Genomic DNA, 24766 nt, shown 5'->3' with positions numbered 1-24766 from the left:
ACTGAGCCATTCCCTGGGACTTAGACACTTCTAGTTCATTCTCACAGGGACTTAAGTTGACTCATGAATGGTCTAAATCACATTCACTGACTTCTTCAAGCTATGCAGTATCTCAGGAACAGAGCTGAGAAAACGACTCATGAGTTCTGAACCTGGGCTTGAGCCTGATTTATTACCATTTTTACCTGCTAGGGGTTTCTTTGATCTCAGCAAGACTCTTCACTGATTAGCAGCAGAGAAGGAGAATTTGGGTTAATGCATGCTCTACCCACTCTTTAACATAAGAGTGGCTCCTATTAGCTCTTTAGCAGTTTGTCTTTTTGCGCAAGAACTTGCACAGCTGACTTGGCTAAACTTTTAATGGGTGCGCTTCTCATGTGGGAGGAAATGTTAAGCACTGCTTATTGTTACTTAGAATTACACACCCAAATGCCATAACTCCTTCCAGAGTTCCCAGGCTGAGCTACTATATCACAAATAAGATCTTCCTCACCGCCTAAAGTAATGTCATGATGCAGTGTAGGAGCCAAGGAATGCTGGGTTTGCAAAACACACACATTGCTTCAGATTGCAATGAATTCATTTAAGAGGAGATCAGGCAGCAAACCATTAATTTCAGTGCAATATATTTCCCTGCTCTTCTTATTTACCGAGATGTTGTCTCAGCAGATCAAATCAATGAAATTACAGCAGTGCACTGACAGCAGCTGATATCTGCCTAGTATCTTGGGGAGGCATCCCTTTATCAACTGCTTCCAGCTTTTTGCCTGACACATCTCCACTGTTTTGTCTGCTCTGCTGGAAATAGGAAAGTTAAAGTTTTCCAGCGTAACTGGCTGAGTCAGGAGCCCCTGTGGGCAGCCAAGCACAGGCACAGATATTGGCTGCCCTGTGAGCAGCAAACCCAGCCCCACCATGCCAGAGGAGGTGTGCTGCTCTCCCTGGGTGCACTTCTGGAGGCCACGTACTGTAGGGCGTACACAACTCCACCCTCGGCTGAGGTGGGAAAGTTGTTCAAAGTGGTTTTGAGGTTTTGTTGAGAAGCAAAACAGGAAATCTGCATGAATTTGGAGTTTAACTAATTTTTTTAAAAAACTTGTTGCTCTCCTAAACTTTTTAAAAAATAAAAATTAAATAAATATCTGGATGACAAAGTTTCTGCAACTAACCTCGTCCCTAGTTTTTACTGGTGCAGCTGAGACTTCAGGCAGCAAAACACCCTATAGTAGTCCAGGGATTTTTTTTCCTTTCCTTTTTTTAGCAAACCAAGCAACTCAAAGGCTGTGTCAACTTACTTAAGTGCTCTTTATGCCAACTAATCATAGCTGGCACAAAAAACAATGCTGACTATTGCTCCCTTTCCTGCCTACAGTGGAGGCGGGGAAGGCCAGAGTCACAGAGCTGTAATGGCAAGACTGTGCCATCTGGAGAAATTCTGTATCCTCAGCTCAGCTGCTTGCGACTCAATTCCCTCAAAAAAATCGGTGAAGAGGACAACACCAGAGGGGCATAAAGGACCAGAATAAGCCTTCCTGAGCTAACAGGCTGACCCACATACCCAGTACAACTACCACAGCTGAGGGCATCTCGTGCCCCTGTCCTTTCCTTCCTCAGCTTTCCCTCTGGTAACTATGAAAACCACAAGAGCTAGTTTAATAGCCTGCAGTAGTGTGGGCCCTTCCCAGCCCAGGGAAAGCTATGGTGAAACCACCAAGTTTCCCCATGAGATGGGGACGGGAATGTTATTACTACTGACCTCAATGTAGGACCAAATAACAATAAAAACCCCATCAGCATCACCACAAGCTACTGAGCTTTCTGGTACATTGCTGATTCACATTCTGTGACACTCTTTGCTGAGCAAACTCTACCCAGGTGTCTCCACAAGTGTGTTTTCTGTTCTGTGTAAGGCTGAGATTGGGTGAGATTCTCTGAGGAGGTAGTCTGTTGTCATTCACAAGCAACTGCACTAAGTCAAGTGAGTTACTTGGTGTAACTCAAATTGGCTGAGCTGTTCCCCACAAGCTCCCCACAGTTTTCTCCCAGTTCCTTTGAGCTGCCTCTGTGTGCTGCATAAGGCACAGGCAACGCTTTCGCCGCCGCTCCAGCATCTCTCTGACGTCAGCACTTTGATTTGATTTTCTGTCACTGTTCTTACAGATTAAATTTCAACCAGTGACCCACAGCTTGATAGCTCATTAGCAAATCCCTTGGAGCCATCCAGTCCTGTCCTTGCTTGACAGTTAACTCTGCACTGCACATAGTCCTGAAGCCTCCTGAAGGCTGCACTGCACCAGGAGAGAGCTCGGTCAGACTCAGTGCAGCTGCAAAAGCCTATGGGGATCTATGCCCAGGTGCATGTTTTCAATGACAAATCAATAATGATTCTTATTATGAGTCCTTGGGTCTCTTCAAGTCATTGAGGTTGTGTAAAAACCCCTCTGTGGACAGTGAAAGCTTTTCTTTCCCATCCCTCCCCACAGCCCTTTATCTACAGGGGAATTATTCTGACTTCCTTCTTGTTGAGACCTTAAAACAGGACATTCTTCCTCCTTTAGTTGTTCAACATCATCATTGCAATCATGCAGACTGAGCCCTTTCAAGTTTTCTCTTGCTGCGACACATGGATACAAAACTCCTGGAAGGCAGTGGGAATGGAGAAGCAGCCTCAGATCATGTCCTGGAGGTCAGACCCCAGCTCAGTTTTGAAGCTGGGCAGGTCAGGATGCAGGCTTCTCTGACTGCATCAGGATGCCTCCCACTGGCAGATGCCTTATGTCAGTGATTTGATTGATTTGATTTGTCAGTGATTTGATTGATCAGATTTTCCTATGCCCAGCTTTGAGTCACACTGATCAGCAGGTTTGTAGCAAAGGTGCAGCCATGGTTCTGTTTTACCTCCTCCATGCATCCATGGACCTCTTGCCTTGCACCTACACTATCAGTGACAAGAAATAGCATTGTGTACAGTCCAGAGCTAAAACAAACAGGCTTCCCTCTCACTCTTCTTAAACTGCCACTTACACAAGTACCCAGACTGGCACCATCAAAGTCTCAACAGACCCACTCCCTCCAAGCTAAGAAAATCTTATAAGTGTTGAACCAAAGCTATTTTCAGCACCTGGCAGGTTGCACACAGACAGAACGACCCTGGCATGCCCAGTATCCCTCTCTGGTGCGCCACTGAAGCTGTGGATGGAACTTTCCAGCCCCACGCTGTCCCTTTGCCTCAGTGGATGCTCCACTCCTGAAGTTCAGCCTCCCCAGTTCCAGTGGGGAGATTTATGCTGGGCCGAGATGAGAATCTGGCCGTGGTTCTTTATCGCCTTTTAAAGCCAAGAGCCCAGCAGAGGCCAATTGTGTCTGACGTGAAGCAGCTGCACACCCAACGTGGAATCTGCACAACTTCATAAACTAGCAGTGGTCTGAATAAAAACTTCAAACAAGGCGTTCTGGCATTGGCCAGAGAGAGTGAAGATAAATAGCTGGGGGACGCCAAGTTGTGAAGGAAGAACTGCTTGACTGCTGGACAGAGAGCAAAGTTAAGAAGCAGAAATTAGGCAGGGTGCTGGGAGGCTTGCAACACTCCCAAAAAGCAAAAGGATCACAGAATTTAATTTGATTAATTCATCGCTGGTCTAAAGGACTTTGTACTGAGCCTCAGGCAGAGCAATAAACATACAATCATTAAGAGAGGAAATAAAAGTTAGGTTAGGTGATAAATAGTCCTGCTTCCTCTCCCACTCCAGCTTCCCTCCTGTTTCTTCTCTCCTTGGTCAGTGCAGACATTGGAAGCAACACAGTAAATCAAGAGGTAGCCTTAAAACAACAACAACAAAGACAAAACTCATTATATTTAAATTGCCTTAGTCAAAACACTTTCAAGGAAAGCTGAGCTTCACTTTCCCCATCAGCAGCACGCCCCTGTAGGACACACCATAGGCAGAGAGGAGCAACAGTGGTGCTGGCTTGCTCTCCTCTCCACAGGACTGACAGAAAACTGAGTGGAAAACAAGGACTTTTATCCTAAAGGGGCAAATAATGCTTCTGGAAGTTGTTTCAGTAGTTTGGGCTTGCTTGGTTTGTTTGGTTTCTTAAACATTCAGGGCCCTAAACAGCTGTTTTGATGAATGTAACTGTATTTACAAATGAATAAATAAAGGGGGTTTTTTTTAAAGCTCTGGTGGTAACTTTTATGGGCCAGATGGCACACTCACCCTGTAGCTGTACAGAACTGGTCCCTCATCACGGGACACAGTGGGAGGGAAAAAACCCTACTAAAACTGGGGCTTGGAAAAGTTTTTCAGCTGCTGGAAGCTATGTAGGAGCCTGGGGTGTGTGAGGAAACCCCAGCAGAGGCAGAGCTGGGGAAAGGGAGGGTGATTGACACCCCACACATCCTCAGTCAGTGAAGTTCTCACCTGGCTCTTCTCCCATCCACTGCAAGCACTGCCATGGGTCAAATGCTGCATTCTCTGGGCACTGGTGAGTATCAGAGCTCACTGAGGCACTGTGTGGCAGGAAACTCCTTCTATCCCCTTCACCCACTCAAACACTGAGGTTAACTGCAATTAGGAGATTTTTTTTCTGCAGTTAAATGAGAAAACTAAGATATGGAAGATGGACCTGAAAATCCTAGACCATACACCAGTCTGTCTCTGAATTTATGCACTCAGTGCCCTACAAAACGCAGTTCCTGTTGAGTCGGATCTTTGCTATTGAAGAAAGCCAGGTGACTTATTTATGTGGTTTTCTGGATATCTATTCAACTTCCTGCATCACCCAATATTGACTTCTCTCTTGTTTCAGTGTGCAAAGGTTCATCCGCAGGTATACATGCAAGACCCAGCCAGAAACAGGCATTCATTTTATGTCTTTGAGCGGGTCAGGTGAGAGAATGTTCATCACACATGATGTTTACAGAAACACAGAAGCATTAAAGCTGTAGAAGGCCTCTAAGATCACCAGGTCCAACAGTTCCCCCACTGTTGGGGACAAGGCCCATCACTAAATCACCACTATTGCATGTTTATAGACACTTCCAGGGATAATGACTCCACCACTTCAGTGGGCAGCCTGTTCCAATCCTTAAAAATAATTTCAGTGAAGAAGTCTTCCATAATATCCAATCTAAACATCCTGTGAAGCAACTTGAGGCCATTTCCCCTTTTCCTATTGTTTGTTACCTGAGAGGAGAACGACCCCCCCGGCTGTCCCCTCCTGTCAGGAGCTGTGCAGAGCCACAAGGGCCCCCCTGAGCCTCCTTTGCTCCAGGCTCAGCCCCTGCCCAGCTCCCTCAGCCTCTCCTCATCAGACTTGTGGTCCTGACACTTCTCCAGGTCTGTTGCCTTTCTCTGGACATGCCCTAGCACCTCAACACCCTTCTTGCCATAAGGGACCCAAAACAGTGGATCAAACTGCATGGTCCTACTGTTTCCATTCTCACTGAAATAGTGAATTCACTGGAGAATAACGAACCAACATTGTGATTCAAGGCTATGTAAAATGATAAATTATTTGTGGAAAGTATTATCATAGGAAAAATCAGCAAAGTTTAATTAATAAGGCAAATGGCTAACACTATTTACCTACATCTGACATATACATTTAGAACAAATATGCTTATCCACTACTGAGATACTGATCCCTTCTCAGTATAAAACTCTGACTGGTCAGGGCTAAAGCTGATACTGATTCCTTCAAGAGTGAAACCAGCGCTGTACAAAACAAATGAGGAGGAAAGGTCAAGCTAGAAATTCAGGTGAGAAGAAATTCAGCTAAGTAGCACTGCTGGACACTGAGTGGGGAAAGCCTGGGAGTCTTGTAGGTAAGTTAAGCATTAATTTATAAAGCGTGTTTCTCATGCTAGTTATCCAGCATTCAGAGACTGATGATTACTGCTTTCCTAATAGCTGCATATGATTAACTTTATATTCCTGTAAATATACTGTGCGTGGTGTCTGTGCTGTATCTGATAAAACCAATGCACTTCCTGATCTTTGAGCCATTGTACCCAACACACAAGCAAGGCAATCTCTGTTCATATAATCATTGTTTAAAAAAAAAAAAACAACAAGGAGGCATAAATAGTGTGACAGTAAAGTAGCACAGACCTTGATTAGTCTCACTACCAAGAAAATCAGAAATGTAGCCCTGCATACAGCAACTCTCAACCTCTGCTTTACCCCCAGCTACATCCTGGCCTGCAGTGATTGTAACTAGGACATAATCTGACAGGTTGTACATGCAAATTGCCATTTTATCCATGCATCTTAAAAGGTTAAATGTGCTTTTCCTCATTATTCCACCTAAGGAAAAAAGTAAGGGACAAACAATCTTCCTTTTTTTTTTTTTCTGTGGGATGAGCTGTGGCATTGAGGCTGCTCATCAGCAATAGAAGTCTCTTCTCCAGCATCAGGAAACAGGCAGACACATGACGAGGAGATGTGGAGTTTGCCACGAGGGCCCCTTTAAAACATCTCTACTCTCAGCGTCCCCAGCCCAGCTGCAGCACCAATCTGTGACCTCTCCCTGGCTCCCTCACCTGGGCCTTCAGTAACTCCTGAAAGGCAGATGAAAGGCTCAGCCATGCAGCTGTGCACAGTGCCTCAGGTCACACAGTGCCACGGGGACTCCAAGGCTGCTCTGCAAGTGTGTTGGGGTGTACCTCTGACTGTGGGAGGGAAGGAGTCAGCTGAACCAATGCTTGGTGCACACAGCTTGACAGATCAGTCCAGGATGTGCCCAAGTGTCTGTGGCAAGGCAGGATCAGAAACGCTTTATGCTGCCTTCCTGCCTGTAGGCCAGGCTAATGCCACTGGAATAGCCTTCAGCTAAAGAGAAAAGCACTGTTAAATTAGTTTTGATTAATTAGTCTTTCTAAATGCAGTAGGGTTGGATGGGCGCAAGAAATTTAGCAAAAATAACAATTTCAGAAAAAGGCACCAGGATGCAACAGTACATGAGGAGTGGTTAGGAAGAGTTGTTATTATGGAAGGAAGGAGGAGCACCAGTTTCTCCAGAAGAATGGTGTGGAACAGGCCACTGGGAAATTAGCCATATGCATTAACACTGCAGATTTAGCCCAAAGTGGTCCCAAAAGATGTACATTGGCTCAAAGCTCACGAGAGCTCCACTAAAGAATGGCCAGTGATAGTCCAGGCTGGTGCAGGACAAGAAATGGACTTTTGTTGTGACCAACCAAAGTAACTGGTGACACTCCCTTAATGGGTCTGTTCACTTTGGGCACAGATTTCCACATCAGATCACAGAATCATGGAATAGTTTGGATGGAAGGGACCTTGGATCTATTTCCAAACCTCCTGGGCTGAGCTGGGACACCTTCCACTAGCAACAGTACTGAAACTTCAACCAAGTCCATGAACAATTCCAGGAATGGGACATCCATAATTTCTCAGGGAAACCTGTGCCAGGCACCTCTCTTGAGCCAGCTTCTCCAAAAGATATGAAGGACAACTCTTCCCTTTATGGCCTATACCTTTCTAGATAGTAAAATCATACCTAGGCTTAAAGATTGTACAACAGGACTGTTTTCTACCATAAGCAGGACCATTATTTATCACCAAGGAGCACCAAACTTCTCAGAAATGGTTAAGCACTGTCACAACAGAGACAAAGACATAAATTAACAACAACACAATGGTACCTGCAGCTGCACACCACACTGAAACAAACCGCAGTGCCTGAATCACCAAAAAAAACCATAAATGGTTCTCTCAACCCTCTCATCACAGATATATCCACTGAATGTGGATAGATTTTGCTACATATTTTATCTCCAGAAGAATGCAATGAAGTTGCAAATGGCACCACTGAGCACACCAAAATGCCACTGCAGTAGAGATAACACTGAAATTGTGATATAAATCTATTTTCAGCTTTCATCAGAATATTCAGGATGTCTCCTCTTATCTCTGTTATGTATTATTTTTAACTTGTGAAAGATGACAAATATTGAAAGGAAAGAGCAATCAGGCTATGGAAGTTGCCTCCTGGGATGGACATATATGTCCTCATAGGGCTTTTTTTTTCTTTCTTTTTCCTTATATTTGTCTGATTAGTCAATCTCCTCAGGGAAATGCAAGGTGAGATAGGAGCAAGAAGGTGAAGGTTATCATGGAAGAGAGCAATCCTCCCTCTGTGGGAACTGGTTAAATAGTTATGGCTAGACTCAAGTGCAGACCTCTGCTGGGAATCCCAGTGAAGGTCAAAGGCAGAGAGGAAAAAAGCTGCTCTGAGATCTTGGGCATTCATAAGCAGACAGATGTTTCTAGGCTTTAATGAGCAGTCTTGGCTCCAGGCCTTTCTTGGCAGAGCTGTTTAGTTTTAGTATTTTTCCTTGTAGTGCAAGGTATGGCTCTGGTTATCTGGCTCTGCTTCGCTAACTGCTGATGATTTTTCCATCTAAATAATAGCATGACAATGAAGAAATTGATTAATAATCTGAGAGGTGATGGATTAGGTCATGGGGATTGCTGTGCGGCTGTAAGCATGAAGAGCAAAAAATAAATAAAAATACCAATTTCGGTTTAAACAAGAGCTAGTTTAAAAAATTTAAACTGCAAATCTTATGGCGCTCCCATGACAAGTTCTAGCCCTCCATCTTATACTTTTATTGTCATGGGGTATAAAATGAAGGAAAATAACATGAAATCGACTTTTTCTTTACTAATTCCATCTTCAAATCAGCCTGGTGGGGATCATGCTCCTACTTTGGAAACTAATTTGAGTTCAACACTGTTGGGAATTTTGACAGTTTGCTATGCCTTAGTGAAATATATTGAAAATTTAGCAGATTTAGCAAACATCTTCTGTTCAAAGAGCAAAAAGGCTACAAATGCAAAGGCTGTTAACAAACTGTGAAAAATGTGAACTTCCATTAAAAAAAAATTAAAAAAAGCTTGTTAAACACTTTGAAGGCTTTTAATCCTATGTGCCAGGACCCAGCTTCCTTAATGATATAGCCACTGCAGCACTTGGTGGAGAATATCTTTGTTCCTTGTCAGGCATGTTGCAACTCTGATGTTCAGAGACTTATTTAAATCTCTTTTCCTATATTTTTGGATGTATCATTTTTTGATGTCACAACTGGTCTAATATAATATGATATCATGAATGGGAATGTTTTCTGGGGGTAATCTGTCATTTCAGACCATTTTTCAATGCTGCATTTCATATTCTGGTCTTGGTGAAGGAATTGGAAATGCTTAGGTGGCTTAAGCATGATCTGTCTTTGGAACTTGATCAGTTACAAGTCAGTAAAAAACTTGAGATCCTGACATTGGCAAGTTGTACAAATTCTTTACTCTTGTGTTCTCAGTTAATTTTCTTTTAATTTTGAAGGCTATCAGCTACTTTTCTTTGAAGGTCTTTTTTTAGCACATCAGAATCTCATCCACCACTGGTTGGTTCAGAAAAGCTCACCCCTTTCCAGAGCTAAGTGTGAAATCTGCTTTGTGGTAAATATCTGATGGTGTGGAAGCACTGGGCTTGCTCCCGAGCTAAATTCATTTGTAATGCACCGAAACACCTGCCTCTGTGCCATCACAAAAGCAGCTCCCTATTGTAAAGTACAATTCACTCTCTCAGGCAAGATTGAGATTCCCTTTTTCCCCACTCTGCAGGAGAGGAACAGATGTCCTTAGCAGCTGAAAGGAGCTTCCTCCCTCTTCATCCACCCAGCTTATATTTCCAAGTCATGAGACCTAAAACTCTTCAGAGTCCATTGGAGAGGGTTTGTTTCCATGACACCAGTCCCTTCCCACAGCCCTCAATGCTCAGGATATTTATTTTACGTGACACCTGTGGACTGGAAGTGACAGATTTACATTAGCACTGTACTCAGGATCTCTAAATATTCAGCCAGCCATTACCATGGTGGATGCCTCTGGACCAGCAGTAGAACACATTAATGGGACACAGACACAGCTGCACACCTTCCCACCTGTCCAGTCCACCCCATCAACAAATGGGTTTTGGTCACTTTAAGGGCCAGAGCGGAGACTCTGCTCTTTTCCCAAATGCTGAACAGTGACTTTGATCCTGTGATGTTAGACATTGATTAGAGGGATGACCACCTTGCAAACAGGAATTACAATTGCTGCTGTTGCAGAATGCAATGGTAAGATTTTAGGAAGAAGTGCAGCAAGAGAGATAAGTCAAGGCAGGACAAGTATCTGTAAAAGTGCTGTGTAACAACTCAAAGACTTGTAAAACTTTGGGCTTAAGATGTGTCCAACTTTCTTGCTGATCTCCTTTAAGTTTGAATGAAGAATGACAGTCAGTTACAAAAGACTGAAAAGTCATTATCTTATAAATGTATTTGCTGTAAAGGGTGAGTCTCTCTTTGTTCAGCATTGAAATTCAAGTGCAGCAAATAGTCAAAGTAAAATAGAATAAAACAAAGCTTACCTGAAGAGGCTGAAGAATCAAAAGTACTTCTGTCCTTCCTATTTGTCTTGAAGGGCTGAATGTCCTTTTCCCTGTAAGTTCCAAAGCCTTCAAAGCTTCTTCTTTTATTCCCACTTGCATCATTGTCCCGCTTCTCACTTGAGGAATTTATTTCACCAAACATGTCCAGGGACTCTGACCTTCCATTACTCTCAGTATTACCAGAGTATCTCTTTGTGCAAGAGTCAATGGGATCACCGCTTGAGTCGCTTTTATCTTTATTCTGTGACCACTGCTGGGCATCAGAAAGTGATAGCGTAGACAGCGTATCCACTTCAAAGTTACTCTTTGAGCCTTTGTGCCCGGTTTCACAATGCTGGTGCTTCTGCTTCTCCTTGTGCTTGCTCTTCTCGTTGAGCAAGGACAGGTCTTTGTCTGAGCCACTCAGCCTCTCGTTGATGGCGTGGCTGGAGAAGCCAGTGGACTTGCTAGCAAAGAGACCGCTCAGATCCTCGTGAGTCCCCAGTATCCGCTCGTCCTTATGCTTGTGCTTGTGTTTGTGTTTCCTCTTGTGAAGTCGGCCACTTGAAAGGCTTGTTCCTCCAACCTTCGGAGGGGCCAGGGAGGACTGCATGTCTCCAAGGCCCATTCCCACAGGGGTTTGCAGGTGCACTCCGTGTTTTGCTTTGTGTTTGGCAGTGGTGGACATCTTCATGTGAGAGCTTGCATGGAATTGGGGTGGGGGCACGGTAGGTCTCATAAATGGGGAAGCCGCTCCAAGCGTGTGAGACAGGTACAAAGGAGCTGGGTACTGACCGTAGTAACCAAGATTCATCATAGGCATTGATGTGTAAGGCATTCCATAGGGTGCATAGTAACTCCCACTGGGAATAGGGTAACCGAACCCTTGTAAAAAAGGCACCTTTGTCATGGTGTCATTGGTTTTGGCAGGTCTACCACGCTTCTTCTTAGACTTCATATCAGAGGTCCTGCGAAGATAGAGCAATGGGTCGTACTGGATATATGGCACAGGGTAGTAGTGATCAAAATTAATCCTGAAGATGCTGGGATATGGATTTTCATGATAAAATGTATAACTTCTATGGGAAATCCTGAACACTTGAAACTTATTGATGAGTTCCTCAAGGTCTGCCAGAAACTGGAGGTCATCTCTGTTCTGCAGGCTTTTCCTTTTCCTCTTGTGCTTTGGCTTTTTAATACTTTCGTGAGAGAGAAAGTTATCCACAATGAGATGCTTCTGCCGGTGACCATGCCTGTTCTTTGTGCTGGTGTCAGATGGGATAGCCTCTGGATTGTCCAGGGTGCAGAAATCAAAGGAGTATCTCCGGCGGGATTCTGAGCTTTTCTCGGCTTGGTCAGAGGTACTGTTGTTGTCTGTACCTATCCCACTGTCGCTCGGGATGGTCTCCTCACTGTGAGACTCGCTCACTGGTGACAGCGTGACTTCTTTCAGAGAACCTATTTCACAGAGGTGAGAAGGAGAATTAGCCATTAGCCTGGGCGGAGACAGCTTCCAAGTTCCACTGTGCATTCCTTTCTGGGTTTTTGTAGGAAGAGCACTGATAGGTTGAAGATTTGGCATAGTTTTTAACTCTGAAAAATTAGTTTCAGTGCTTGCAGGGCTGAGGTTGCCGTTGATCCCCACTAATTGCGTTGAAAGCGGATGAATAGCTGCTGGTGACGATGCCACAAGTGACTGCAGGTTGGAAGGCACTGCTGGGTTTTCTGGCTGGCTGGAAACAGGCCTTGAGTGCTTGATGGCTGTCTTAGGTTCTTCTGGCTGAGCCTGCAGCTCTGCCCTTGGCTTTCTGCCCCGTTTTTTACCAATGTAGATAGTCCCCCTCTTGCTGACATTGATCTGCTTCCCTAGCCTGGCATCAATGGTGGTCGGCCCAGCACTAGATGGTGGCTGGACTTTTGCTTTCAGAGCTATGCTGCTGGAGCAGGAGGACAAGATCTGATTGAGAATGTTCTTCCTCTTGAGGGTTTTCATTTTATTAATGGTCTTGATGGTCTTCTTATCCAAGACCCCAAGTTTCCCGACTTTTTTGTGAAATTTGAGTTCACTGATGGATTTGTCCTCTCCTGGAACCATCTGGGCAAACTTAGCCAGATTCCTTCTCCTCTTCCTTTTCTTTGTTCCTGGAAATTCACGATTGATTGGGCTCACTGGGCTGGTGGAGGTCCCCTCGTGGATGGTTTCAACAGTGAGCAAAGGCTGTTTCTTTGGTCGTCCTCTTTTTTTCTTGACAGGTGTGATCACAGTAAGACTGTCTGTATTGGTGTACAGAGGGCTGGATGGTGTGATGGGATAGGCTGAAGGAGGCTCCACCATCAGTTTCTCAGACGTCGTCAGGGAGGTCTCCCGAATAATAGGTTTAGGTTTGCTGCAGGTCCACCGACGCTTAGCTGCATGTTTGGGGTGCTGGATGTCAGGTAACTTGCCAGCTGTGGAAAGATTGGTGGGGAGGAGAGTGGATGTCACAGGTAGAGGTTTTCTGGGTCGGGCAGCGCTGTTGGGGGACACTTTGTCTGTGAACACACTGTTGTCAATTGCTGCTAAGGGGGACTCATTTTCAATCACTTTCCCTGGCTTTGTGGCTCGAAGATCTTTTTTACTCCCCTCTGGTTGAGAGCTGGTCCTGTTTGCCATTTCACTGCTCAAAGCAAGCACGGAAGGCAGGCTTTTCTCCTGGATAGTTTTCTCTATGGAGGATTTAATGGATTGCCTCTTTTTCCTTTTGTGGCCAGACGCATCTGTTGTGGGAGACTTTATTGGGATAGTAATTCGTACGTGATTGGTGTCACTTTCACAAGTGACGGCAGAAACGGGATTCTGCTTCGAGGGTGACATATCCAACATGCTGTCCATCGTGTAAGACTCCTTTTTCCCTTCCATGCTGTCATGGGATTTGCTGTCAAACGCTTTCTGAGCACTCTTTACCCACTCCATATCTGTGGTTTGCATGGTTTGGCTCATCAAGTCCTTCTTGCTGGACTTCTTCTTCATACTTCCAGCGGGCTGATCGGGGGCCTCCAGCTGCACAGCTCCCTCTTGATCTCCAAGAGGCAAAAGCCCATTGCACTCGGAGACACTGCTGGGCTGGGTGGCCGTGCTGATGCTGTTGGGTGATGGGACTGTGCTGCAAATTGCCAGCTCCTTACTACTGACCGACAGCTGCCCCCACGAGCTGCTGCTGCTGCTGCTGCAGGACTTCTTGGCCTGGGATTTGCTGTAGGAAACTCCTGGCTCCAGAGCAGAGACCTTGGTGGCACTAATTGCTTCTCTGCTGGGCTCTGTGTTGATGAAGCAGCTCTGAGAAGCAGGTCCAGTGTCGGAGCTTGCTGACCAGTCAAGGTGGTGCTGGTTGCTACTTTTCTGCTGGTGTTTTGATTTTAAGGTGTCACTGGTGAAGTCTTGTTGGAGGCCTGGATCATAGTGCAGAGCAGAATGTTTTTGTGGCCTGTCATAAACCTGGAAGGGAGCAGAAAATAAACAGGAAAAAATAAAATTAGTTTAGCAGCCCATTCATAACCACTGGTTGCAGCTCTTTATTTATGCAGTGAATAACAACAATGACTTTGTAAGAGTTAAAAACCTTTATAAAATCTTCCTATATTTGAGCCAAATTTGCATTTAGATTTCATGCACAGTAAACAAGTTTTGTTTGGTTTCCCTACTCTAAAAACAGTGGAACTATTTCTATAAATGCAAAATTACTAAGGGAACATAGTCTATTGATTTTTAATTTAAAACACAAGTGAAATATCCCCTTTCAATGGATGAATGGTGCAACTCAACCTCCTGGTGAGAATGCCTTTTTCCTGAAAAATAATCACTCACAGAACTTGAGGCTCAACAGCAGCAATTAAACTCATTATTGTAAACAAGAAAACTGCAAAATTATCTTGGAAGTTGTAACAAACAAGAGGAGAACGCATGGGTCCACTTCCCTGAGAAGACAGATTCTGCAAAGATTTACTTGAATTTCCACATGGAAGCCATCCCTGCATACTTAGTGCTTAAAATCATATGCATAGCGTCAAGTGTGTGAGGCACACTTGGCAGGTTCAAGATTTGCATTACTCCCTTTCCATTTTAAAACTCTGCTATTTGCAATGTTGGTGAGAGATATTTTCAACATGATTTCTACTCTGACAGGAGCTCTTCAAGCCGCAGAGGTTACAGCAAGGGCAGAATTATGCTGAAGTCTCTTACAGAGCAAAAGAAACTCTACTGTTTTTCTCTTGGTGGGCCTCCAGCTAAAAAAAAATGTTTACTTCAGCTGTAACTTTTTCCTTTTAAAGAAAAAGTATCTATCTATTTTTTTTTTTACTTTCTTTGGTTGATCTGTTTTGGGGTTTTTTCTTGACTTTGCAGCTTTATTTTGTAAAGCTCTGGGTCAGACCATACAACTGCTTTTGCACAAACTACTGACACTGTTGGGAATGTCAAATAAATGGTGAGACTGAAAATAAAAACAAAACCAAGGAAAGAAAAGTAGATAATAAATACAGTGTGTCTTGTGTTCCTTACAAACACCCTGTTACAATTAAGCTTCTCTCAGTAGCCCATTAGATCCCCCTTTGGGGTGTTTGCAACACAAATTTTGGGGCAAGCAGGCAAAAGGGAATAAGAGGCCTCTGAGCTGGGAAAATTAGGCATCCCTAGTTCTGAGCAACTTCAGAGAAGTTTGAAAAGACAGCCCCAAGCCCCTGGCACATTATTTAGTGGCCACTAAACATGCACATTATTGACAAATTGATGCTGAGCTATCTTTCATGCCCATATAAATATAGACATGTGGCTTTTCTGGAATAGGCAATAATGATGAAGTTGTTCTGGTCCATTGTCTGAGCAGCAATCAGGGAGTCTTAAATCCTGTGGATAGTTCAGCTGTCACACATATGGACCAGCCATGCTCAGGGAAAACAGAGATTTCCAGGAATTGTGGAGTGAGAGAGTGAAAGCATGCAGCTGTGGTGGAGCTGCAGATGTTGTGGGTGAGCGACACCCGGTTTCCTCAGCCTGAGAAAAGAGCTGAAAAGGGCCATTCCTTGGGGAATGAATCCTTCTCCTCCTCTTCCTCACAGTGGCCTCCCACACACGAGCCCTGCAGCACACAGAGGACACAACCCACACTGATGCCCTCCTTCAGAACAGGGGGCCCATCCACTTCCATATCTTGAGATGGGTCCAGGGAGGGGACACCAGCAGCACCAGCACTGGAGTTTTACAGCTTGTTTTATTTTAATTATTTTAAACTGATCCCAGAGCTCCTGAGACCCCATTTTGCCTGGGCCACTTGGGCTTCTCCCACTAGGCTGGGTGTCCTGGCACAAGGAGGTGGGCAGGCCATGCCCTGGTGATGTCCCAGGGGGAGATGGCTGTGCTTCACTCCAGCCTCACAGAAAACCTCATCTCCCCAAGGTACTGCAACTCATGATGGGAAGAAGTCCTGGGAATGCTGGGCTGAGGCCCCTCTCGGGCCCCAGCACCCACACTGAGGCAAGGCCAGGTTGCTCCTGAACAGATCCCTGCAGCCAAGCCAGCTTCTTACACCCACATTACTTCCAAGTGCTGAGCCGTGAAACTAAATGACCTGAAACATTTCATTTGGAAGAGAAAAAAAAAGAGAGAAAAATAAGAAGGAAGGTTACAGCAGGGAACAAAAAACCATCGCACTCTGGCAACATCCTATTCTCTCCATATCTATCACAGACATGGAGATCCATGGCCTAGAAGGAGCAATAATCTCTGATCTGTATTTTAAGGCAGTTAATAAGGGCTCAGAATGGAGAGGCCAGCTATAGATCAGCAATGAATGCTGATATATGGGCTTGGCTCCTCCAGCCCCATTTCTTTGGCCTGTACATTACACAGTGATGATGCAACTCCCAGCACATCCCCAATGATAGCCCTGTCATTGCTCCAGCAGCACAGGCCACCACCACATCGATCTTAAAATTCATGAGGAAGATATGCCTATCTCATCAAAGGTGCCAGCTCTGGAGGCATTTAATCACGCAGATAAGCACTCCAATTTCAACAGGCCTTCAAAAAATGACCGGTCTGCAGGATCAGGGGACTCCATTTCCTAAGCTGGATGTCAGAACTATATATCTGCCCAAGCACATTACAGTCTGCTGGGTTTCCCCATGAAACTTCTTCCAGCAAAACGTTTATTGGCTCTGCCTTGCCAAACACATCCACACCACCCAAAAATAATTCCTCTGCAGCACAGTGACTAGAGACAGTTTTGCTGCAGCAGGTTGGGTTTCAGGGGCTGAAATGGATATGTGGGGACTGTTTACCTAAAAGCACTACTAAATTAGTTGAAAGTAATGTGGCCAAGTGTATTTTATATCCCATGTATCCATCTGTGTTGCTGTTTGATCCCATTGGTCCTAATGCTTAGGCCTCAATTCTCCCTGCTGTGTGAGCACCATCCCAAAAAGCCAACAAGGCCTAGCTCAGCCAAGCCAAGACTCTGCGAAGCTGACAGAGATGTCAGACCTGTCAGGATGGTAAGGGAATCTTAAGAAACTGATATCTTGATACCTTTCACCCAAATTCTTTACTTTATTTGTCAGTAAGTATGTAATATACTCCAGCTCCATGGGGCTGTTGGCTCAAATAGAGTTCCTGTGGCAGCCAGCCGAGGCCAGCATAAAGAATAGTAAGCTTTTTTTTCATGAAAACAGAAGGATTTATCTTTATTTACTTTTTAGTTTATGAGACCCTAAAAATGCTTCAAACTTCAGTGCTGGCCTCTGCTTGTCATTTGCCCTTTCATTAAATGGGATTTTCTTCCACAGCCAACTTTTCTGCACTGAGAGTCTGCTCCTTCTTCTTTTGGGGAAGTAGAAGTGTAAATTAACTCATGTAATTTTACTACAACTCAGCATAGTTGGTCAATATTTCCCTTCATATACAGTTTACTGGATGTTTTTAGTAGGTCAAATAATCCCAACTTTCCTTTAAAGAAAGCAAAATACAACAAAAAGAAGATGATAGCTTTTGTAACTGCAGAAAGGCTTGAGCAACCTGATCCAGCACATGTCTAAACCTTAGACTATAAGAATAAGACTACAATCCTCTTATTAGTAGAATAACATTAGCATCCTCTTATTAGTGGAGTACGATTTGCATGATAAACTGGTGAGTTTCAGGCCTCAGCTTGGGCAGTGGTGGGCAGACTGAGAGCAGGACAGATCTCATCCACTGGTGATCACTGTCCACAGAAAAGAAGAGGTTTTATGCTGTGTGTTTTATGCTGTCCCTCCAGTCCTGTGCAGCCCTGCACCTGCAGATGTGATTAGTCCCCAAAACAGTTTTATTCTGGTATGCAGTCCTTGCAGCTGAGGAGATGATGCTGAACCAGTCCCAGGAGGAGCAGCACCTTGCTCTGCAGGGAGTACCCAGCAGCAGAATCCATCCCCCAGGGACTCTTTGAGGATGCTTCAGTCTGCACACTCATTCTCACATGCTGCTTCCAATCCAAATGCAAAGACTGGGGGCAAATGACAACAACAAAATCAATGGTCTGGTAATATAGCAACAATGATTATAAAAAGAAATCCAAATTAAAAAAATAAAATATAAAAAAATATGATAAAAATATACATTTAGAAAACCCAACACCTGAAAAAAAATCTGTGTGCTTAAAGGGATGTTTCCCTCCTACTCCAAATGCACCTTTTTTAGGAGGTAACACACATAAAGCTTGTCAAGAATCTGGCTTGCAAATCAAAGTTAATACTACAACGCCCCCTCTTTAAATCATTCACAGATCCATCTGTGTAATGGCTCCCCAAGTGTAATTCCCTATTAAGAGGCTTTATCTGGAGAGATAAGCAGCTGGTTCCCATGTCACTAATTGCTGTCTGCTGTGATTTTAAAACATCTGCACCATTGTGCTCTTCATTTTCATATTCTAATCACCCTGAAACTTGAAAAAGGTACATCATTGATTGTTTCTGTGGGTTAATTAGTACACAGTCTCCTTGTAGAGACAATTTAAAGGCAGTCAGAACCTCAATCAGCAAGTTTGTTTTAAAAATTAATAACATCAGGAGCGTCTGTGGGGATTGGCATCCACAGTGACACATCAGTGTGCTCTGAGGACATGCCATCCTTTGTTATCTTCTTCACAGGGATGGAAACAAAATTGAAAAAAAAAAAGAAAAAGAAAAAAGAAAAGAAGAGGAGGAAAGTCTTCCCTAAAAGCATTATGTCACCTACAACAGGCTATTGGTGAGTCCTCTCTTTTATCTCGGGGCCACCCCTGCCTCACCAGCAAGAGCAAATCTGAACAAATCAAAACATCACATAAAACCTCTGTGTGGTCTAGGAACTTGCAAGCATTTTTTGGTGTCAATTTTGCCACCTAGGAGCTGGCATCTCATCGGAAATCCATGGGGTGAACCTGTGATCTACGGGGGCACTTGCTCTGCTTTGCCTCCTGAGCTGGAAAGGTGCTGGATCCCCTGGCGCTGTCTCCTAACCAGGCAAAGGAGGGTTTTACCTCAGGCACAGCAGTTTGCTGTGGCACAGATGCTTCATGCAGACTGGACCATCCCCGTACCCAGCCTGCTCAGAGGGAAGGCAGGCCTGAATTCAGAGCTCTTAACTTGGGTTTATACCCAAAAGTACTCCAGACAATCCTGGTAACAGAGCTTTGGAGTCTAGCAAACTGTCAGCCTGAGATGCTCCAGGCTGAATGAATAAATCTGCAGGCACTGACTGAAAATGTAGTTGGCATTCTGAAAAATCATTCTCTGTTCTTGTCCTGAGTTCCTAAAAACTGGAGAAGCTCCAAATTATTTGTTCCCCTTGAAAAAGCTTTCTCTTTAGTTTCTGCTTCCTAGACATGCATGAACACATGTTGCTAGAGAAGAAAAAACCCTTTGAAAGAAAGAAAAAACTGAGATTTCTAGCTCCAACACATGAATAAATAATCCTGGCTCAGCTCATACTTTTGCTCAAAATTGAGCATTTCCCCTTGTGTCCCAATGGGACAGCTGTAAACTGCTCACTTGCAGGCTCTAATCAGAGCTACAGGTTGGAGATATTTCATGTCTTTTGGTGAGTGCACTGAGCTTTCCCAGGGCAGAATTACTCTGTAAATAAAAGATGCCAAGTGGAGGAGACAGCAGGCTCAGGCAAATATAACTCTGGCCTGACGACTTACAGGTTGAGCAGTCATGGACATGAGGTGTCAGGAGCCTGTGATCAAGTCAAGTCAATTCATAACTGCGAGTCTCTGAAATGGTATTGGGAAATTCTTCAGGTCCTCAGTAACTCCAGCCACAGATGAGGGATATAAACCAGAAAAGGACACTTTCTGAAACCACAAACAGTGGAGTCTGCTGAGGAACTCCACTGAATCTAGCTCAAAACTGATGTAAGGGCTTTAATTAAAAGTGATACACCTATAGAAAACATATCAGCAACAGTAACAAAAAATTAATTGCCATGTTTCCAAAATAGGGCATTTTCCAGATTACAGTCCTAAATTTGTCACTCACAGAGTTTACTCCTTCTGCAGCTCCCAGGGTCTCAAAGAGCACAAAGCCCAAACAACCATCACACTCAGGAGTGTGGATTACAGAATCAGAGAACAGTTTGGGTTGGAAGGGACCTTGAAGATAATCTAGTTCCAACCCCTGAAAATTCATTTGATGTACAAAGAGAGGCAGGAATTAATGCAAAAATGCCCAGGAGAGCACAACACAGCATGGGGTGGGAGTGGGTTAATTAAAAGCCAAGCAGCAACTCTTTGTGTCCATTCACCAAACAAAACATCCCAGACCGTGGAGTGTGTTTGTGTGATTGTGTCAATACAGAGAAGCTGAAGTTCAGGCTTTGGCATCATGATTGCTTTGAGAATACCTTGTCTAAAGCACTTATTCAAGGAAGAGACAAATCAATGCAGAGATTACTGAACAGTACAAAGATGCTCACATGGTTGCGAATTGTAATTTTTCATGCATTCCTGGTAAAGCGTCTTGATTTTCTAAGTAATTCAGAAATTCCAAAGTTATTCCAAATTCATTATGCTACCAGCTTTAAACTGAATAATTTGCACACTGTTTCAATCTTCTGCTGCTTTGCAGACACTTCTATTTCCACATGGAGGGATTGAGGATTTTATTTTGTCAAATTGCAGCAACATGTTGAATTTATAAAGGTAGGATTTGGCGCTGCAGGCTGATCTGCTCCTTACTGGTGGAATAGACCCATCTCTGCACATATTTTCTCTATCAAATGTTTAAACAACCCTGTGCTTTTCAGAGCTTTGTATTAAGCACCGAGTCTGGGAAAACTCTAAACAATGGGATTTTTCTGTCATCTCCAACAAAGAACCCATCATCGCCGACACAACAATGCAGTTTAAATATCGTGTTTAACCACAACACTGTTTGCCACCTCGGTTTAGGCAGATGGGAGAGAACAACTGGGCACCAGCTAAGGTGGATACAGCAGGACTCATACAATTTTCCCCATTCAGCCGCTGAGATCACCCTGGTTTGTCCTTGTTTGGCCTCAAGCCAGTGCAAGGATTTTTAGGCAAGTGTTTCAGACATCACATCCGCAAAGCCAGGGCTTGCAGAGCAAGGCACCTTTGCTGAGCTGAGTGCTTTCATTTGTTCAAAACCCTTGCAAATGAACTTAACTGCCTGCAGGAGTGATATTAAGGCTTTATTATTCGTATATAAAACATACTTCCATCCCTTCAGGAATGGTTAATTCTGTGGAGTTCAGCCTGCTCTCGCCAGTGTGTCACTATGATGTTGCTTGTCCAATTTTCTACCTCATCTTGCTCTTCCACTTTGTAATTTCAAACTGTACAGGACAATGCACATGTGTACAGTGGCTCAGCCAAAATAAAACAGCAGAAGGATCCCAGGACAGACTGGGACTTGCAGAAATTGGAGCAGTAAGGGTACTAATCTCTGAAAGACTTGTGGTGTTTTCTAGGATGTTAATCCCAGAACCCCAAAATGGCAGAATAGGGTGAGTTGGAAGGGACCCAAAAGGATCAAACTCCTGCCCCTGTACAGGACACCCCAACAATCCCTCCCTGTGCCTGGGAGCATTGTAGAAACTCTTGTTGAGGTCTGTCAGGTTTGGTGCTGTGACCACTCCCTGGGGAGCTGTTCCAGTTCCCAACCACCTCTGGGTGAAGAGCCTTTCCTGATGTCCAACCTAAACCTCCCCTGACTCAGCCTCAGGCCATTCCCTCAGGTCCTGTCACTAGTCACAGAGCAGAGATCAGAGATCCTGCCCTTCCTCTTCCCTTTATGAGGAAGCTGTGACTGCCCTGGGGTCTGACCTGTGTCTCCTCCAGCCAAACAGACCAACTGACCTCAGCTGATCCCCATGTGGCTTCCCCTCAAGACCCTTCACCATCTCAGCATGTCTGAGATTGCTAAACTGGAAATAAGGATGTGAACAGCTGTGCACTTTAAATTTCTGCTGTAATTTTTAAAAGCCTGCAGTTCTTAATTTGCATTGAGAGGTTTCTTTTATCCTTCATTTAATATAGGAATTTCAGCAATACCTTGAATACTCTTTTTTTTTTTTTTTTTTCTGAGGGATGGGAGAAATATAAATGGCTTTTCCATCGAGACCAGTGATTCTTTCCACTAGAGTTAAATAATTTGATTATAAATTGAGTCCTTAAATGTCAAGGAGATGCTGAATTCACCTGAAAACAGGCATTTGGGGAAGCTCATAAAAGCTGTGAGCTGCAGTCAGTTAGCTCATCATTCTTTTAGCATGCACTTCATTTAGCAGTTACTGACCGCCAGATTAATTCTTCTAAAGCATCCTGATTGCAGCTAAGGTCTAGCATGAAGCACTAAATTGCAACAGCATTGGCAAAAAGTCCAGAAATCTGCCAGAACATCTATCAGGAACAGCTGGGTTATAAACCCTTTGAAAATTTGCAGGACAGGTCAAATACTCAGTGTCTCCTGACTTCCCTGAATGAAGATCTGAGTCCTGTTCCATGAATTCAGTGAGAGCATCACTTGTGCCTTCAGCAAATTCACTGTGAAAAGATGAACTCCACTGACCTGAACCAAAACGTGGGAGGTTCCTTCCTTTTGCAAAGTCTGCCTAGGGAGGTCATAGGTGGTGAATTTCTGTCTCTGTTGGGCACACACCAAAGAGCCCACGGCTCTTTGTGCAGAGCCAGTGGGTGCTGTGGGGTGTACACATCCAGAGGCAGGATGTGCTCTGGACCCTCCCAAAAACCTGGTCTCAGATCAGACTGCAAAGTGGGATTCTGCTTTGTTTTCACCAGTAAAATCCTGCCTTTCTGACAGAAGGGAATAGGAACACTCTCATCTTCCCTTGCAGGGCTTATAACAGTCCAAGCAGACATGAAGTGGAACCTATTCCATTTGCAAAAGGCACAGAATGAGTGAGGCTTCAGGAGATTTATGCTCCAGTTTCCCCATAAGATGTGACTATTTTTCATCATTGTTACCTTATAAAATGTGGTCCCTCTCCCCTTTTCCCTAGAAACCCAGGAAGTGATGGCTGGGGAAATTTACTTGCACACCTTGAAGAGGCCAAAGCAGGGCAGACATCTCTGTTTCTGCACTAGAGATGATGCCCCTGTGACACAGTTGTTGAAGACTTTTTGCTTCAATCAGGGGATTTTAAATACATAGGAACTTCAAGGAATGATGGAAGACAGGTTTGGAGAAGGATGCTCACGGGGACTCCTGGGTCATAGACATGTGGGAATAAAAATGCTCAGCTGCAAGTCCTCTTTCAAGACCATAGAAGGGGTGATTTTGGGCAGCTGCAAAATCACAAGCTGCCCTGGCTAAATCTGACTGCTCTCCTAAAGGAATCAATTTTACCATCCTCTGGATCTGGCTCCCTGCAGATAACTCTGCCATACAGATGTTTTTGCAGGTTCCTCACCACACCCGTGGCCAAGTCTTTCCCAGTAGGGGAAATTTAACCAGGCTTGTAATAATGTAATGGAGCAAAAAAAAAAAAAAAAAAAAAACCAAACAAAATGGTGACATAAAATGTCTCTCTGGTGGTGCTAGGGGGTGTGATGGTGATAGGTACTGCATTTTTGGGACATTGCTGTGCTTTTCCTGAATGGCACCTATCTCTGCTTTGATGTTCATCCCTCATCTCTCCTTCCTCCCCTCCCTCCCCAACTATGACAAAATCACCTTTACTAATAAACCTCCAGTTCAAATAGCAGGTTTTATTTAGTGTGCTATAAAAACAGTCATTTCTCAGATCATAAAAAGGGCTCAACTGGACTGCATCATTTTGCTGAAGTGAGTTTTCTGGTGGAGTGATTCTCTCTTCTAAATGCCACAGTCCCCCACTACCAGTATTTATGTACCAAAGTAAAATGCAATTTTCTGTATTTTATTAAGTGTGAATCTCCGGTGCAAATCCATTTGGGAGCTGATCCCAAGATTTAATTGTCCTTTGCTTTTATACTTTTAAGATATTTTCAAGATTTTTCACAGTATCACCAGGCTAAATACAGTTTTATTAAGGTACAACAGCATCACTTTAAGGCCCTGACCAAGTTTAGGTTTGTCTTCTACACATATAAATCCACAGCAGCACAGAGCAGAAAAAGAAAGGGCAGGGAGCTGTGATCTAGAAAGGAAGATTGCAAAACACCCTGAGCACACCTTAGTGCTTAAATGACCACCAAAACCTCTCTAGTTTCTCACCCAACAAATCAGGTGTAAAATGGAGCCCTGAGTCTCACACCCACCAGGCTAAAATGACCTCCTATGAAGTGTTTTAATATAAATATAAAGTGTTTTAATATAAAACACTATGAAGTGTTTTAATATAAATTAAAACCTATTTAGTGTTTTAATATAAATTCAGGCCTGGGATTAGCATCCAGAGCAGAACTGGCATCAGGAGAGCATCTGGGTAAAAAGTGGCGTATCCCATGCTGAGAATCTGCTCTGGAGAAACCCTTACAGCCCTGGACCTGTGCACAAATGCATGATTTCTGTGCACACACTCCACTTGGGACTGGCATCAGACCAGGCAGAGCCATGGTGTGCTTCCACCAGCACCTCAGAGCTTTGCCCTTTTAATTGCCTTTGTTCTAGTAACTCACTTAGCCACATTTCTTTTCTCTATACATGTTGATGAAGCAAAACTATTCCCAGCCCTGCTATTGCTTCCTCCTAAATACTGACTGCGTGCTTGACTTGAGTCAGTCTATAAAAACACAAGCCTCCAATCCAAGGAGTTTGGCAAACAGGGTAAATCACAAGCAGCAGGACTCATTTTAGATATCAATGTGCACTTGCCCAT

General features: G+C 44.1%; 1 protein-coding gene across 2 annotated transcripts in view; it reads right to left on the bottom strand.

The window, feature by feature from the left end:
- Positions 1–24766, bottom strand: part of SETBP1 (SET binding protein 1) — a 267975-nt gene that overhangs the window by 68881 nt on the left and 174328 nt on the right. For both annotated transcript variants that reach the window (XM_058823563.1, XM_058823564.1), the window contains one exon: positions 10432–13906. In XM_058823563.1, the coding sequence (XP_058679546.1) occupies positions 10432–13906 (3475 nt within the window). The remainder of the gene's footprint in view (positions 1–10431; positions 13907–24766) is intronic.

The sequence above is a fragment of the Ammospiza caudacuta genome, chromosome Z (assembly GCF_027887145.1).
Source record: "Ammospiza caudacuta isolate bAmmCau1 chromosome Z, bAmmCau1.pri, whole genome shotgun sequence".
Lineage (NCBI taxonomy): Eukaryota > Metazoa > Chordata > Aves > Passeriformes > Passerellidae > Ammospiza > Ammospiza caudacuta.
Note: the sequence above shows the minus strand (reverse complement) of the source record. Positions and strands in the feature narration are given on the sequence as shown.